This window comes from Ruditapes philippinarum, unplaced genomic scaffold (genome assembly GCF_026571515.1).
Source record: "Ruditapes philippinarum isolate M1 unplaced genomic scaffold, ASM2657151v2 ctg258_1_1_1_1, whole genome shotgun sequence".
In the NCBI taxonomy this organism is placed as follows: Eukaryota; Metazoa; Mollusca; class Bivalvia; order Venerida; family Veneridae; genus Ruditapes; species Ruditapes philippinarum.
The window spans coordinates 258987-277680 of record NW_026855480.1 but is presented as its reverse complement, the minus strand read 5'-3'; the positions used below and the strand labels follow the sequence as shown (position 1 = coordinate 277680).

Sequence of the window (18694 nt, the reverse complement as noted above, 5' to 3'; positions counted from 1 at the left end):
TATCAGAAAATATGGAATTCGGGGCTGACTACAGCAAAATAAAACCCTTACTAAGGCAATTGAGCATGTGTACATATTTGTGTACCAACCCAACTGAAAAATTCAAAACCTTTTTAAGGGGTTTAAGTTTATTAATTTAGAGGGAGTTGTAATACAACAAATTATTTTAGGTGTAATACGGGAAATTACTTCAATTAAGTTTGATTTATGAAAATACTGTCTATTAAATGTCATAGATCATAAGGGAGGAAGACAATGTATTACGCCTGAATGACTTGTTGTAAGTAAACATGTAATATCCAACTTCAGGAAATAGTTGTGACCTCTGTAAATGCCATTGTTCCTGTCATTTAATATTACCAAAACAATTTAAAATGTTGTTACGCCCGTATACAAGGGTATATACTCGTTACGTCGTAAATTTATATTTTGCCATAACTCCGCTAATTTTTTATAATTTAATTCGCATGAGCAATAAATAACTCACGTGGCTTAAGAAAACTTCTTTTAATATCTATTTAAATTCATCTGCAATGTTCCATTTATTTAAAGAGTGGGGAGGTCTTTTCATTTTATAGGCATATCCAGATCTTGTCAATAACAACTATTAGTCAATCACCATTTTGACAGTCATTTTTGTTTCAAATATTAAATTGTTAATTCAGTTTAAATGAAAATATGAGCAAATTTTCACTTTAAACAAGAAGCATACGAACGCTGACGATTTCAATTATTTCAAATTTATTATCTATGAAATATGAAACTTTTCAATAAATATTTAATGTTTATTTTACATAATGAACCATCGACAGATTTTCTTTCATAAGAGTGAATGAATCTCTAATTGTCTATAAAATAGTCATAAATTACTCAGTCGCAAATATAATGCGTTGTATTATGATACTTTATGTTTCAATTTGGGTTCATTTGATCCACTGCTGATTTATTCGTGTTCATTTGATCTAATGATCACAATTGGAAACAAATGTATCAAATATATTAAAGAAAAAAATGAAAATGTAACTCGTCGCGACATTTCCAATACTTTGCAATAGCCGCCCTTTGAATATCGATAAAATCATAGCAGAAGACACTGCCGGCTGCTAGCACCGGTGAACGCGCCATTTTCCCAATACATACGTCACACAGTGTAGAGAATACCTAAACGCTCGTAACTCATGTTTACATTTTCCTATTGTTCTTTATAAAAGATTCATGGAATGGATTTTGCAATTTTGTCAGCAAATTATCGCGTAGTTTATACAAAAGAAATTCTGGATATTTATGTGGTATTCTAGTGAAATCTAACGTGATGCAACGCAATGTATTTTTCTATCTGGAAGGAAGTCTTCCGAAGTATTACATAGCCTGTTTTGGAGATGACGACAGCATCGAAGTCTGCAGGTAGGTTCATAAAACACTATGTCTGGCATAATAGGTTATTTATAGAATTTCCAATCAGCAGTTAGCATAAGTATTTAAAGCAAAAGACTATATAGCCGTTTTATGGCGGCATTTGATGTAATATCGACGCAGAAACGTTCTCGATAATTGATTGGTATACATTTTAGTCAATGTTTACTCTAGGCTACTGTGTTAAAGACGGGAAGATATTGATGTTTAGATTGTGTTTAAGGTCATGTTTGCTTACGGCGCTCGTAAGAATTGGCTTTCGTAAGAATTGCTGCATTAAGAAAATCGGGTCAATATGTAATTATTTATAATTTACTTTGCGATGAAATTACATAGGGTTACTGGGTTATTGCAGTTTCTTGCAACCATTTATCAGTCAAAATATTGCTCTATATCGTTGTGCAATATGTGGCCAGTGCTATAGCGTAGTTCTATAAAGTTCTTATCGGTTGTCAATAAGTTCCTGATAATAAAATCTATACAATAAAAAAGCATGACATTGGAATTTTATTATAAGTTGCTACCCCGTGAAATATTGAATTACAGATATAGAACCGTTTTGTCTCGTCCGTGAGTCTGTATCTGGAGAAATATATCATTTGTAGGATGCCGAATATAATAGGAATGAACAACAGCAGTAAAACTGCTTAAATCTTTTTAAACTTTGATTTATAACGCCATCCTTTAAAGCCATTTTAAGCACTTTATTAGTAAAAAATAATTTATCACTCGAACAATATTAAAAATGTGTTCAAGGTATTCAATCACTTGATTTGTAAGAATAACAGATTATCTGCGCTGTAAATTGTCGTGTGCAAGCTCGTGTATGAGGAATTATTTTGTTATGATACTGTGTAAAACTCATATTGGCTACAGATTATTAATTACGGTGGAAGAAAACATTTGCTGTCACCAGCAAACTGCAGTTTTCTTGCAATACTAGGAGGTTGCCTTGACCTAATCGCCAGGACATTGTTGTGTTCACTGTCTTGAAAACAATCAAAACAAAACAAAAAACAATATAAAACAAACAATAAGATAATTTTGGAATCACTACCCTCATGAACAAATTTACATATTAGCACCCGATTTCCATCTCTTCTAAACACCCCTAGTCAAAACAAACAACAAACAATAAAATATTTGTATTCTAAAATGTTTGTAAAATTTGTTACTTTTTGACGTGGTGCAAGAGTACTCTATGTGTTGATGTGAAAAAAATATCGTCAAATGGAATGTCACTTCATTTATCACGCGTTAATAATACAATAATACCTTATGTGGCACACAATAAGTTCATATTATTTGAAAACTTAGAATAGAAAAAAAGCTAGAAAAATCAAACGCATTTTCTCTAGAAGTGTTTACTCGATTTGTGACCAGCTCTTATTGAAAAGTGTGTTCAAACAATAGTAGCATAAATATTGATTGTTTTTCATTCAAATATTTTCTTGTTTAAGATACAAAAGCCGTTATATTTGTTCGATTTTCTTGCTATTTGTTGTTTCTACAGTCCTATAAACTTCGCTATAATGTTTACATTACATATTGATGTACACAATAATATAAAGTCTGCTCCGCTAACTGATGATGTTATTTCAAATCAATGACACAAGCTCTGCACGTATGGAGACGGGCGTTTCTAACGAAAAGACAATTACCTTCTATCGAACGTAGCTCGTGCAAAGTAAATTAATAAGCGCTTCTCTTTGACAGTAGACGCTTTCTTTATTGTGTCATATAACGTGATTGTTAAATGTCATGACGACGCATGCCAGTGCAAAAAATAAAAACTGTGTTGTCATGAAATTGTCCTTGATGTCAGTCGCTATGTTCACCGTAGGGAACGTGTTACAGTATCGCGTTTTTGGGTTACAGTATAGAAATTTCAAGATGGAGGATCATTTATGGGAAGAGAGGCAGGTCATTTTTACTCAGGTTCATACTACTAGTAGTTTAGTTTCTAAAATATGTTTTTGTGCTTAACTTGTAAGGAACAGAATCCGGTATCTAGTCATATATTTCTTCAGACCCTGCACCGCTGATTTATCTCTATATTGTCTCATAAATGTGCAGAATTGACAGTTTAAAAATTTTAATCGAGAGACCAACGCATTTTTCTTCCATTCCGACATTATTAAAGCATGCCTAGATAAAGTAAATCTACAAAACGTTAGTCATTTGTGTTTAGAAACGTTTATAAAAGTAAATGACCAGTAGAACCTATTTTCCTGTTCGTAAAATGCGTTTGAAAAAATAAACAATGTTACAGTATAGAGCGAGGTTAATTTTGAAGGGTTACGGCATAGACCTAGCGACTTTGATCCAATTATGTTACAGTTTTTACCCAGAGTTCGGTTACAGTTTAGATACTTGCCAAATTTCAAACAAAGTTCGTGTATCCATTATTTTAATGAAATAACTGATACCTTTCTATTTAATACATTCTTGAAAGGTTGTATTACTTTTTTTCAGCAGAAAAGTTATAGTTTGCTATTTTTCTTACTTTCCAGAATAAGTAATGTGCTAAGTAAGGACTGTTTTCACGACAACAACAGTAACTTTTATCGAATTGTATTGAGAGAAGAAAGATTATTGCTTGATTTCATTACACATTATAATAATGCCTATTAGTAATTAAAAAGAGAAAAAAGAATCCTTAACAGAAGTCCAACACGGAAAACATGAAAATGTTGCAGGCTCAGTTTGATTAAACCTGTTCATGGACGGTAGTGGTAGCTGCAAGCTACCGTCCACGCCTCCTACCACCGGCTTCAGCAGAATTCACATTAAACATGAACTAGTACACTTTAGATTTTTTAACATCTGTGGATGTGTACATATGGCGGTTATCATGGAACTTTCAATGTGACACGTTATTGCCATTCTATGAAAAGCGGCATCTTACCACCAGGTTAAAAATTGCGTGTGCCCTAAACGAGAATACAATGAGTGAAACTAAATAAAATGAAATTTTGTGAGGGGATCGGAGGTTATGAAGCCTGCATACCATAGATAAGCTGTCAAAAGACACAATTAACAAGTAGGCAATACCCTAAGAATGATTAATCAGTATTTGAGTGAGCAATACTGCAATCTTAAATTTTATTTTAAGTTGGAATTTCCATCTACCATAATGTATTTTGTAAGTATTTAAAAGGGTTTGTTACGTTTGGCTTTCTTGGATTTTAAGTTTCAACGACACTGAGGTCATGTGAAAACATTCCTGCTTTAGTGTAAAGAAATACCCCAGATACCCTTTGTGAAACATTTCAGACACAAGCGGGCACCTGACTAGAGCCACCGACCTTCCGTAAATTAGCTTGATATATTCCTCACATAAAAAGAATCCAAAGTCATAATTGGATTTCAACTACAGCAGTAAATGAAAGATGATTTGATATGGACGGCCTTATCCCGACTCTGCCACTATTATGTACCTCCATCAGGCTCACTGGAGTAGATATTGTAATTGTCTGACCTTAATTTATACTCTATAACTTTCAATATTATTTTCTTTTTCAGAAACATGAAAACTGCTATACAGGATGTCTGAAATAAAAAAAAAACGACTTTTAATTTAATAATGACAAAATAATCGTAACTTCAACAAAGAAGCATTCAAAATGACGCCATGATCATGATTTGATTTGAATGTTTTTTGTTCGAGATGAGAAGGGTCTTCAAACATTGCCTTTTTCAAAATCTATGATTTGGATTTTCGTATCCCCGATTACAACCAAAACCATTTGAACAACTTAGGTAGAAAGTCATGTAAATTTCATCACATTTAGTCAAGTTGCTACTGAGCGGATGAAATTGCATATACATGTGTACGACAGACGGACTAATAGCCATCGGGCCAATAAGCTCACAGAGATTTAAAAGTCTATGTAACATTCATACATTTTACCTAGTATATATAGAAAATATCGAAGTCTAAACTGTAACTGAAATATGGGTATAAACTGTAACAAAATCGGATAAAAATCGCTAGGTCTATGCTGTAACCCTGCTTAAATCACCTCGCTCTATACTGTAACATTGTTTATTTTTTCAAACGCATTTAACGAACAGGAAAATAGGTTCAACTGGTCATTTACTTTTATAAACGTTTCCTAACATAAAGGACTAACGTTTCGCATATTTACTTTTTCAAGGCATGCATAAATATTGTCGAAATTGGAGAAAAATGCGTTGGTCTCTCGATTCAAATTTTCAAACTGTCAAATCTGCATATTTATGAGACAATATAGCGATAAATCTGCGGTGCAGAGTCTGAAGAAATACATGACTAGATACCGGATTCTGCTCCTTACAAGCAAAGCACAAAAACATCTTTTAGAAACTAAACTACTTGTAGTATGGACCGGAATAAAAATCACCTACCTGTCCTCCCAACAAATAATCCTCCATCTTTAAAATTCTATACTGTAACCGGAAAACGCGATACTGTAACACGTTCCCTACGGTGATGTTTGTTGTTTTGTTACAAATGTCTGCATTAAAGGTACTCCACCCTGAAAAACATAAAATTTGAATTTCTTAGATAGATAAGTTGGGGCACTTAAAACTGAACGATATGTGAAAAGAAACAAGAAATATACTTATAAATAAATAAAAAATACGTATTTTTTGCAATTCTCAGGCAATTTGAGTTGCAACACTTTTTAATTTGGGGTCATTTTCACAATTAGAATTAATTATTCTGAAAAATAAAAACGGAGTGAATGAATCGTCTGATTTTTTTACACAAGTTAACAAATTACACAAGTCAAGACATACATTAAATTTAACATTGATCTGAAAAAATATCAATCTCGTCATGTCAAAAATACTGAGTGCAGTCCCTTTAAAGCACATAATATAACATGGGGGTTTAAAAAACATTAGGTAGGGAAGTAGGAATATCGCAAGTGGATAAGACGTTTGTTTTAGGAGAAAAAATCATGTATACGTGTATCACATTCTGGAAAGCACGAGTATATTTCTGAAAGCACGAGTGTAGCACGAGGATAGCAAGTTAATGGTATAAAGGTAAGGGTATCGCTTGTCTTATTATATAAAAAGGAAGTATGAGGATTTTAGATTTTAGAGAAGCTCGTTTATACATGTAATATGAGGGAAAGCATATAGGGAAGATCGAGCATAATATAACATAATATAAGGGGAAACAAAAATATAAATTGATGAGAAACATTGATATATCCTATAGTGAATTGCAACATAAGGAGGAGCACAAGTATCATGTTAGGAAAAATAAGTGTAAGGCAAGAAGACAGCACGAGCATAATATAACAGAAATTAAGTGTAAGACAAGAAGAAAGCACGAGCATATTATTATAGAAATTAGGTGTAAAGCTAAAAGGAAGCACGAGTATAAAATTATAGATATTAAGTGTAATGCTAAAAGGAAGCACGAGCATAATATTATAGAAATTAAGTGTAAGACAAGAAGGAAGCACGAGTATTATATTATAGAAATTAAGTGTAAGGCTAGAAGGAAGCACGATCATAATATTATAGTAAGAAATTAAGTGTAAGGCTAGAAGGAAGCACGAGTATAAAATTATAGAAATTAAGTGTAATGCAAGAAGGAAGCACGATCATAATATTTTAGAAATTAAGTGTAAGGCTAGAAGGAAGCACGATCATAATATTATAGAAATTAAGTGTAAGGCTAGAAGGAAGCACGAGTATAAAATTATAGAAATTAAGTGTAATGCAAGAAGGAAGCACGAGCATAATGTTACAGAAATTAAGTGTAATCCTAGAAGGAAGCACGAATAATATATTATAGGAAATAAGTGTAAGTCAAAAAGGAAGCACGAGAATGCAGGATAAATTAAGTGTAAGACCAGAAAAGAGCACGAGTATTATATTAGGGAAAACAAGATTAAGGCAAGAAGAAAGGGAAAATATGTGTATGGCAAGATGGAAGCTCGAGACAAGTATATTATTAGGAAAAATAAGTGTAAGATAATAAAGAAGTACGGATATAATATTAGAACAATATAATATTAAGAACGGCAGCTCGTCGTACCTGTCAAGAAAAAACAAAGACGTGTTTTTTTAATGTCTTTCAGAGGTTACTTAGAGCAATTTATTTCACTTTTATCTCTTGCATGTAATTATCATTTCAAACTTCGGAGTCCAATTATGTTAAAGCAATGTAGACAGTCTTAATGCGTTAACTTTCTAAAATATATATTGTAAACAATTAGTTGTCACCGTAGCTTTCCGGACCATAAGCTTTTGCACTAGAAAGTTATATTTATTTGTTTTCCTATCACAAATGTCAACAGTTCATTACATAAAAACATGCTGGGATTATATCTATAAACAATTACCAAGCTAACTTTGATGTCAACATTTTTTTTATTTGTTCAATTTTGTCTAAAGAAATTTGACACTGTGACATAAGCAAGCATAGACAATCTTAATTGTATAGGAAATTTGAGAAACAAAATAAATCTAGAATACAATATGATAAGTCTAGTTCTGACCTTTAAGGAAATGCTATAGGTTTTATTCTTTAGCATCGGATGTTTCAGACAATATCTTTTCCTTATGTCAGTGTAAATGTCTTATTGAATGATATGTCAGTGTCAAGACGAGAGAAGAGAAAGCTATTTCATTAGATACAAGAAAAAAAGAAGTTTTATTGATTTGTGCGCTTATAGTGTCTACGTGATTTTCGTGCTGTTATGATCATATATATGCGTATTAATTTACATGGCATTGAATTTGTGTTTGTTTACTTTAATTTAAAATGTTTTAAAAGATCTAACAAATGATGTTTATCAAGATGAGTTCAGTGAATTTCCAGTTTAGTATTTTCATATTTCCTTTTTACTATTTTAAATGTCTACAAAACGTGCAATTATCTTATAATCAAAAGAGCATACTATGAATTTGTTATAGGTTTTCAATTTACTTTGAAATACAAATGTTTCTCGAGTATTGCTTATTCTTTATTCCGGTGCTTAAAAAAATAACAAATAGCTACTAGTATTTGATCAAAACCTTACAGAACATTGTATTTATTCATAAAGCTACGCTTCTGTCAAGCGGTCAAAGCAATGGGAAAATGACTTTAATCCATTAACTTCTCTTTTGCCAAGTGTTTTTAGATAATCCGCATTTAAAATGACAGCATGCGTGCAATTTGTGATGGATTATTTGACATTTTTTGCCGATACATAAAGCAGAACTACAATCAAATGTGCAATGTTTTTGTAACTGACTCATGGAATGCCATGAACAAATCTCAAATCATGATTTTTTTCTGAAAATTTTTAACATGTAAAGAGCGTGATTTATACTTCATGCTAATGTATAATTCAGTGTGCTGCCGATTAATTAACACACATTTGAAACACCATGCATTTGTTCTTTTTATTTGTCATGAAACAACGTGCTGTTGAAACGGCTTTAAAAAGCATGACTTTTAATTAAGCAAAATTTTAGTTAGATTTTTTTATTTCACATTTTAGCTCATTTGTTGTGCAAGTCTTTAATATATTTAAATACTTTCATCATGTCTATCGCTGTGGGTTCGAATTCCGACAGGGACTTTGGATTCTTTCATGTGAGGAAGCTATCCAGCTAGCTTACGGAACGTCGGTGGTTCTACTCATGTGCCCGTTCATGCCTGAAATAATGCACGGAAGGGCACCTGAGGTCTTCCTCCACCAGTAAAGCTGGAACGTCGCGATATGCCCTATACTGTGTCGATGTGACGTAGATCCCAAAACAAACAAATCAACATCGATTTAAAATACATGTATAAGACAATATAAAATATGTTTAAATCCACCATTCCTTGACGGTAGAGACTTAAACCATAAAACCACTACTTGTCAATATTGAATATTTCAACGAACAAATAATTTTTTTTTTCAAAATAATTGTTTTTGTTATCCTATGTTAAAATACATGTATTAAAATATATGTCATTTCATTGAACCATCACAAACATAAACACATGACAACAGGCGATGACAAGCAAAATACCATAATTTAGATAACTATTTAATGGTATGGCAAACATATGGGATGTGCGAGTGGTTAAGGCCGGTAACTTCAATCCTTTTGCCTCTCACTTATGTAGGCTCGAACCACGCAAGCATCTTCGGATTCTCTCATGTGAGAAAGCTATACAGCTAGCTTACGGAACGTCGGTGCTTCTACTCAGGTGCCCGTTTGTGCCGGAAATAACGCACAGTGAAACAGCTAAGGTCTTCCGTCACCAGTAAAAGCTAGAAAGTCGCCGTACGACCTATACTGTATTGGTGCGAAATTAAAGAAAAGTATGACAAAGATTATATCTTAAATGTTATAATAAAAAAAATCTAACACAAAAGGTACAAGAAAGTGATATTCAAAAAGTCAAGAATGTCAAGAACGTTTGCAGATACGTACAAAATGGGAGAAAACTATTTTTACCAATAGAATGAATATTTAAATGAAACTTTGATTATTAACCTAAAGATCAATTCATTCAGTACCAATGTCATCATTGTACGACCACTTGAGACAGTGCTAAGATGTGTTTGCAATTGCTATATTTGATCCGGCATGCCGTGTCAAAAGAAAAAGTACTATTTTGGATAAAAGGGTTTGTAAAAGAATGCTATATTTGGAATGATAGTACAAAACGAAGTTCTTTTTTCGGACTAGAAGTAAAAGTATATCAGTCAAGAAGTCTGTATACATTTAGTTGAACACTTGGTCAATCATGCTAAAAGTTGTTTTTTATTATTATTATTATTATTTAATTTTCTTATATTTATTTGTTTTTTTCTGTTTTTATTTTTATTTATTTCCTTATTAATTAATTAATTAATTAATTTATTTATTTATTTATTTATTTATTTATTTGGTCATTTATTTTTATTTATTTATTGGTTCGTTCGTTCGTTCGATTGGTCGGTCGGTCGTTTATTTATTTTTTGATATTCTAAATAATCTGCATTTGATGTTTGCATTTGATGTGACCTAAAGAAATGCTTGCAAACATTACGTTCTATCTATATTATCTATATTTTCTATGTTATTTTTAAGACCAACGTAAAAAGACCATTTATTGTATCACAAAACGTAGTTTTCATACATTGAGATACTTATTGTTCCTAGCTCAGACCTTTAGGTCGGAGGAGTTTCCAATCATCAGCGTTTGAAATGTGTAAAAAGCAGTTGTCGTAAAGACGTGTGTTTATAGATATGTTAGATTGTTCAGTTCATTATTGTTTGTTATAACACATTTCTGATGAATATATTCACTCGCCCGCATACAATGACTGTTTTTCGTTTCTCTATCTTAAATAGTAGCTATTCATTAAATATATCAGTGGCTGATATATATCCAAGAACAATAACCTTACCAACTGTTTATTTTTAATTTGTCTGCCAAACTTTTCATAAGCAACCATACAAATGTACGACATGAGAAATAATTGTAGAAACTATTATGGTCAGCTAAGTTGTGACCTTTTATTTAAGGCTAGTGTATCTGTTTTTCTTCCTGAACTTCAGATGTTTCAGGCGATATTACGTTCCTTATGTCAGAGTAAATGTCTTATTAAATGATATGTCAGTGTCAAGAAGAGAGAAGAGAAAGCTATTTCATTAGATACAAGAAAAAAAAGAAGTTTTATTGATTTGTGTGGTAATATTGTCTACGAGATTTTCGTGCTGTTATGATCATATATATGTAGATGTGATGATTGTTTACAATGATATAGGAACTACATTCGTTTACTTTAGCCTTAATTGTTTAAAGCATCTAAGATTTTATGTCAAGTTTTCAGTTTGGAGAATTTGTAGCCATTTTGAAAAAAAAATCAACAATATTCAGATCTACCAGCGTTACAAGTAAAGTCCGAAAGGCAATCAGCTTTTTTATTTTCTTTGAGTTCTATAAATATCAGATAAAGTGTAATAGAAAAAAATATAGGCTTCGATAAAATATCTATACATGTATGTTCTTTACTTTTGAATATAAAATACAAATGCATTTGAAGTTCAATGTATTATTTACACAGGTGGCGCGGTTGGTAACAAACCAGCTTGCACAATATGAACAGACCGACCATTGAAATTATTCATAGAATAAAGCTGTCAACCACTGCAATATCAGCAGTTTAGACATGACTTTAATCTATTAAGACTTTTTGCTAAGGATTTACAGATTATCGGGCTTTAACTTGACAGCATGCGTGCAATATTTGATGGATCATGTGACCAGGATTTTGCCGATACAGCACTTTCATTAACGGCACACTGTTATATAACTGAAATACTGATTGCCATATTAAAAACTTTTTTTCCAGCAATTCAGCGTCTCATTTTAAGAATTTCCCGAATTTTTTTTCAGCATTTCTAGAGCTTGATTTATGTTGCATGCTAATGTATTATTTAGAACGTTGACTTCATTAATGCGCGTGTTTTAAATAGGACATTTTCTTGCGGTTCCTTGTCTTTGGAAATTTTTAGTTACAGGAAGTTGTAACGTCCTATTTAGGATTTTAACTTGTAACAAAGCTTGTTTTGGGCAACAATATTTCAACCACATTCGATTATCTTTCGAATAGCAGCTATTATTTTCAAGCGCTTTATATATAAAAGCTTCAAAACTCGAAGAAAACAAATGGTATGGTAAACTATTCTTCATAGAAACTGGGCCAGTTACAATCAGTATTATAGACATATAAAAACGTTTAATCAAAAAATACAATACACTGTTTTGGAGCTCGCGAGGCTAACATTATCGCCTGGAGCACGCGATCAATGCTGTTCACACAGAGACGGCATCATATTAACCCTTATCGTCCTGAATTGCTAAATGGAATTGTCCATTTTCAGTCTTTGGAGCTGTCCATTATCAATTTTCGGAGTATCCATATGAAAATTTAAAATTTAGTCAGCCAACGACATGCGCGGTTGTGTAAGCTGCATGGCCTTGGTGTCATAATTGTTGTTTCTGAGTTATGACTGCCATACATTGTATAACCAATCAATAATCTTAAATCTGAGTTCGAGCTGTGACAATATCTGTATAGCCTCGGATCCTTGTTCTTTACGGGTGGCATTAGCGAATGACTTGTTCTATTCTCTGAATGTATTAAAATAAATATACTATATTTAGAAATGTGTTATCTAATAAAGTCATAGTTAAGCTATTTACTAAATAAACATTGATTTGGTAGTAAGTTGATTGACATGTTCTCGTCTTTCTCAACTCTATATTAACTTCATTACTTTGATTTTGAGGCTTCAACAAGGCTGAATCATATTGTTTAATCAAATTACCGTCACTGTCATTTTTGCAGGGAAACTGTAACTGGCTTCATTAAATGAATCCGACTGTTGACCATTATTTTTTGAAGTACATTCTAACGTACCAATTTGTGCCTAGCCTCATTAAAAGGCGATTGTTTCATACTTATATTTTGAGTTGTTCGGCTCGAGGAAAAAAGGAAATTTTTGCTTGGATGTATGCGTAAGAAAGGCAAATGTTTGGCGCAATTAAGTCGAATAATTGAACATATCAAATGAAAAGTATAAATGTTGAAGTGCATGCACATAAAATCGATTCGACTGAACATACTTTTGCTGTATTAAGGTTGAAAGATGTTGCTCTTTGATGTTCAACTGTTTGTCTTTATTTTTACTGCTCTTGTGGATCTTCCCTTTATATGTTTAATATTATTATATTATTTTTTTTTTTTTATTATCATTATTATTATAATTATTATTATTATTATTATTATTATTATTATTATTATTATTTTAGATTTAGGTGTGGCAATTTACCTGAACTATATGTAACTTCTGTTGCTTTTTTTGGAATAGGTACAGTTACAATAAGTATTTGCAGAAAAAAATAAAATAAAGAAAAATGTCAGTTATGTAAAGTAAAAAAATGAAAAGTAAACAGAGGGAAGTTAGTGAGTAACTTTTATAATACAGTTATGATGCATGACATTATTTTATAGCTTTAAGATATTTTACTTTATCTTTACACTCTTCTGATGCGAGTTGAACAAGCAGTCTATCAATCAAAATTATGAAATAAACAAAATAAAATATCTACGGATTCGTTTTGTTGAAATTAATTTTCTCCACCTTTGAACTTGGAATGCTTTTTTGAAAATAAGTCATTTCCAGCCGAATTATTTAGCTATTTAATATTTCTATCATTATAATCATTGTGACAAAATGAGGAAATACCGATGAAATAAGATTTAATGCTGCAAAACATATATCCAAACGGAATTTCATTTTTCCGCTGAATTTTAAAATTTTTTTATTAATACCTTAAGCATTGAAAAATAGATAAATGTAAGTCAAAAACATGTATATCTAGTAAAGTTTAATGATCTCTTGAAAGGATTATACATTGTTTAAGACATTTATATATGATAGAGAATGTTGCTTAACAGGTTTCCCAGTTGCTATTTAAGATTTTATCTGAGTGTGTAGATCACTTACGAGGAACACGACATTTTATTAGGGTATTTGGATAACTCTTTACTTACGTTCTCTTTTGACTTACTCAATACAAAATATACATTCAAATAGCGCTTAATATGTAGAATTTATCTATCGCAATTTACGATTCTTTGTAACATTATATTTTATCTTTTATATTTTGATCTCCTTTTTCACAAATACTAGTATTTTATTATACCCTAGTTTCTGGCATAGACACAAGAAAAACTGAGAATTTTTCTCAAAGTAACGAGATAATCATAACATAACTTGACATGGGGAGTGTCTTAGGGACATCCTAACCATCATGTTTTATTTCTTTCAGATGAAAGTTTATATATGCCCTAATAAACTTATAGCTCGTTCATATATCTTATAGATAAGGAAGATAAATACGATTTTCACCTAAGTATAAGTCACTAAACGTCTTATATATTTACCATAAGCAGTAAAATTAAAGAGCAAACATGAGTTTAAGAACATTTAAATAATGGGTTTAGAGCATGTTAGATGCTTGTGACCTGGAATAAGGCGGTAAATGTGTAAATATTTATCATAAAAGTAGTATAATGTAAATAAAGTACTATTTTGACTTCCATACAAAATACTTAATCGCTGTAACTAGACTAGAAAATAAAAAGTAAGGTCATGTAATTGACCAATGAGTTTTCTTTGGTACACTATAACGGACATTTAAAAGATTTTAGGCTAAATGAGATCCCGTAAGCAGTCATGAAAATCTCATCCATTGATGGTTTAAAGAAGTAGATTCTAAAATAGGTCATCGATATAATTGAGACTAACCGAGAAAGCACAATATGTAGACATATCGATTTATATTTTAGGAAAATACCAAAAGTAAATGGCGGTTAATGCATTTTGTATATCCATTTGTGTTATGGTCATGCTTTCTAAGTTAAATAAGTTCTAGGATATAATATGAATTGGTTTTAACAACATTGTTAAAATGCCCATTTCGTGTTAAAATATTTGTTTGTAAATAAGAATCAAACAAACTTAGAAACTTTTACAATACTTTTATCATCATAAACATCTCTAGACATTTAATATATATTACTTTCCCTTCTCGTTCTTGGTAGCAAAATATTACCTAGTGTCAAGGATGACGTAAAAGAAACATGAATAGCAAAATGGTTTGTTTACTAGATATATAGTTCAGTTTATTTTGATACACCTTAACCTTAAAAAGTGACTGCCCATGTTTTGCCTTCCCTCAAATGAAATGAGTGATTTATATGCATGATTCAAATAGTTATAATTATTTATAATTTAATAATATCTTTTTGTAATTAGATTTTATTCTGTCTTTGTATCAAATCTTGTACGAAAACAAATTGTATTAAACAAATGCTCAGATAGATAAAAGTATCAATGAAATCATTGAACCAAAACTTTTTACAATATAAATGGGTTGGTGTTTTTAGTTCATCTTTTAACTTTTTGTAGAAAGAGGAAATCTTTTTTATCTAAATCTAAAAAAGAACAAACACTATTCATAGTGCGAGACAGCCTAACATCATTGGCTCCGTGCATGCAATCAATACATCTCACATAGAAAGATTGCAGTCTTTATTCTAGTCAACACTTGGTACATGTGAAAGGTGGTGTTTTCTTTTTTCGATATTTCCAATAGATTTCTGTTGAAATGACCTAAAACGTTATGGTACGAGATATAAGATAAAGAATCCCAACGTAATATATCGTTTAAATGTTGTTTATCTGTGATAAAAATGCTTTCTTCTACAGGGAAATGTATTTCATGAAATCCAAACAATAATATCAAATTGTTCATATTGTAGAAGGAACATATATATTACTAAACTGAAATTTTATACCAGCCAGCTTTAAGAGCTTTGTGTTTCGACATTTGCTATTATTACATTTCTTTGGTTGCTTCAATTCTGGTTGCTTTACCTGATGCTACATTTTTTTATATATTTCATTTATATGAAAGATAGAATGTTTAATTTATTTCAAGCTTTTATTTAACATGATATATTGTTATGCATTGTAATAAGATATAGCGTCTTCATTTTAAGTACTTTCAACATTGTCAAATATTGATCATTTATTTAGATAGTTTAAAGGGTACTGAAGCTATATCTTATGCAATATTTTCATGAAAATTACAAACGGTGAAATTATGTTACTTTCATAATTTTATGGTTGATTCTCGAAAGAGCTATAACATAGAATGTCTCTGTTTTTTTTCACATATTGAACTTAAACAGAATCAAATTTTCAGAAACAGAGTTTTTATGCGGCTATTTTATGAATTCAGTATTGATAGTGAGCATGTGCCATTTGTTTTGTATTTCATTCATACGGGTATTAAATGCAAAATAAATGAATTGTAGAATACAGATAACTGATATATACACTTAAAAACTAAGTATAGCAAAACATGTAACAGGAGTTGAATTTACAAACCTGTTCATATAATTATAACATGGAAACTACTAAACAAATAATTCGGCGTACTTATTTTCATTTCTTATTCACATGGCATGTCTATACTCTTTCAACTTCTAGTGGGAAATGCTTTGTTCAGATTAAATAGTCTTCTTTCTATACATAATTTGCCCGCGGTATGTTAGTTAATTTGTCTTGTTTGCTATGAATAATTAATATCCATTGATTGTAGAAACAGTAAATTATCTAACCAAAGACAAACATCTGTGTACATTTTGAGATAGTAAATCACTACTTTTTACCAAAAATTTTATATTCTTTAAATGACGAAAGAGTGTACAATTTTACTTATATTTAAAATATATTCTCATAATTGGTATGTTTTAGTTATCAAAATATATCAAATATTTTGTTAAGATTCTTAACGTGTAGAAATAGTCCTTGTGTCACTCCTGCTTTACTTATATAGGTCTTAGTTTAACGACAGGTGTGTGCCCTACTTGTGATGATCAATTTTAGTTCATTACGTCTATTGTGTTCGCTGTATTGAGGAAGAATCCCACTGACAAAACCAATTACTGTCATTATCAGTTAGTCCTTAATATTCGATGGAATGACTTAAGATAAATTAAAGAACTGGAGTGAGACAATTCACCATTATATGACGTAATTAAGGCGGTATTTTCTATGTCCATTCAATATAGATACAAATTTCCTATGAACATAAAAATGTTGATATATTTGGTATTCGTTCATATGAATATTTTAAAAAGAAATTGTCCCCTTCTCCCAATTTAATTCTGTTTCATAATTGACGTGAAGGTATAACTCAATAATTTTTGGCCGGTAACTTTCTTATATTTGTCTGTTTCTTGGAGTATGAAACAATATAAAGTTCTTTATTTGCATTTAAGGGTATTTTTGGTGTTGGGTGCGTGGCTTATTTTTATTTTGATGTTCTTTTATTTTGTTTGTATTTTTTTTTATTCGTTCGATTTTTATTATCTGTAATGTATAACAGCGTTACTTTGTACTTTTAATGATTACAAAAATGTATCAATTTGTTAGTTCATGATTCACATATTTCGCATTAATATCGTCTTCAAAATTTACATACTCGTTACCTTAGATACTTTAATTTGCATCCACTATATTCTTGATTCTTATTCATTATACAGTAAGTTTTTAAATCTCTTGCAAATGTTAATGTATCTGCGGAAGATTATGAATCTCCCAACGTAATATAAATAATTTCTGGAATATATAATTCGTTTTTTGTAACAGTCAGTAAATTATATTCCATGCATCCTGCAAGTAAGAAGACAATATTCGTAAATGTCAGCTTGTAATTGTCGAATTTCTTAGTAAAAGATCTTCGTTCAAATATTTCAAAGGATATGATGTTCTATATTGCAACGCCGATGTTAGAATGAGAAGAAAAATAGCAAATAATAGACATGTGTTTTTTTAAAATAACTTTTATTGTGTGTAAAAATGTTAGAATATCCTATTACCTTAAAGTGGACAGTATTAAAAAAACAGTGATTAATGTTAGTGCAAATCAATAAAGTAAACAAATACAAAAAAAATGACTATTCACTATTATGATGATACTTGATTGGACAATAACGTGCACTGTTATTATATAAATTTATAATATAGCAAATCCATCTTGTAATGTGAGTAAAAGAAATCCTATGTTGTTGTACAGTAACTCATAATACATTATTATTTAGTGATATATTTTATGTGATTAACACATGACCAAACGCCTTCTAATATCAAATATCTGATTAAGCATTTAGTGAAGTTTTAACTGAACTTGTGGTTCCCATCCAGCAAAATCAACACCATTCATTTATCAAATGAAACCAAATAATAATTTTCAGTTTAAGAATTTAATATAAATTGAGCATATAAAATATTCTTTTTATAGAAAGGTTCCTAGTCAGGCCAGATGATATTCCGTGAACTAGATATCGATATTAAGTATACAATGTTTACTAAAAGCATTCATAAAATCTGTTGTTGTGACTGAAAGTCATTCATAATGCTAGATTGAAAAACGTTTTATTATGTCTAAATATAGCCGTTCGATTACAGAGCACATTCAACTGGCAATATCCTTTCTCAGCAATTTTTTTTCGGAAACCCTTCACAAATGTCGATATTCGAATTCAATTGTCTGTGGGCTGGCAACTTATGAGATACATTTTCAATTATCTCGTCTTGAATATTTGCTTAATCTAGTCGCTTATTCATCATGAACCTGCTCGGATAACGGAAAGTAAATATTTCAGTTTCAATTTATCTCAAAAGTTTTGACGTTTGTTGTATTTTTTTTATTTCTTTC

The 18694-nt window shown here is 30.8% G+C and overlaps 1 protein-coding gene across 1 annotated transcript in view; it reads left to right on the top strand.

Moving 5' to 3' along the window:
* Positions 1 to 1096: 1096 nt before the first annotated feature.
* Positions 1097 to 18694, top strand: part of LOC132743494 (uncharacterized) — a 111278-nt gene continuing 93680 nt past the window's right edge. The window contains exon 1 of the mRNA XM_060732013.1: positions 1097 to 1404. Within this exon, the coding sequence (XP_060587996.1) occupies positions 1380 to 1404 (25 nt within the window). The 5' untranslated portion in view covers positions 1097 to 1379. The remainder of the gene's footprint in view (positions 1405 to 18694) is intronic.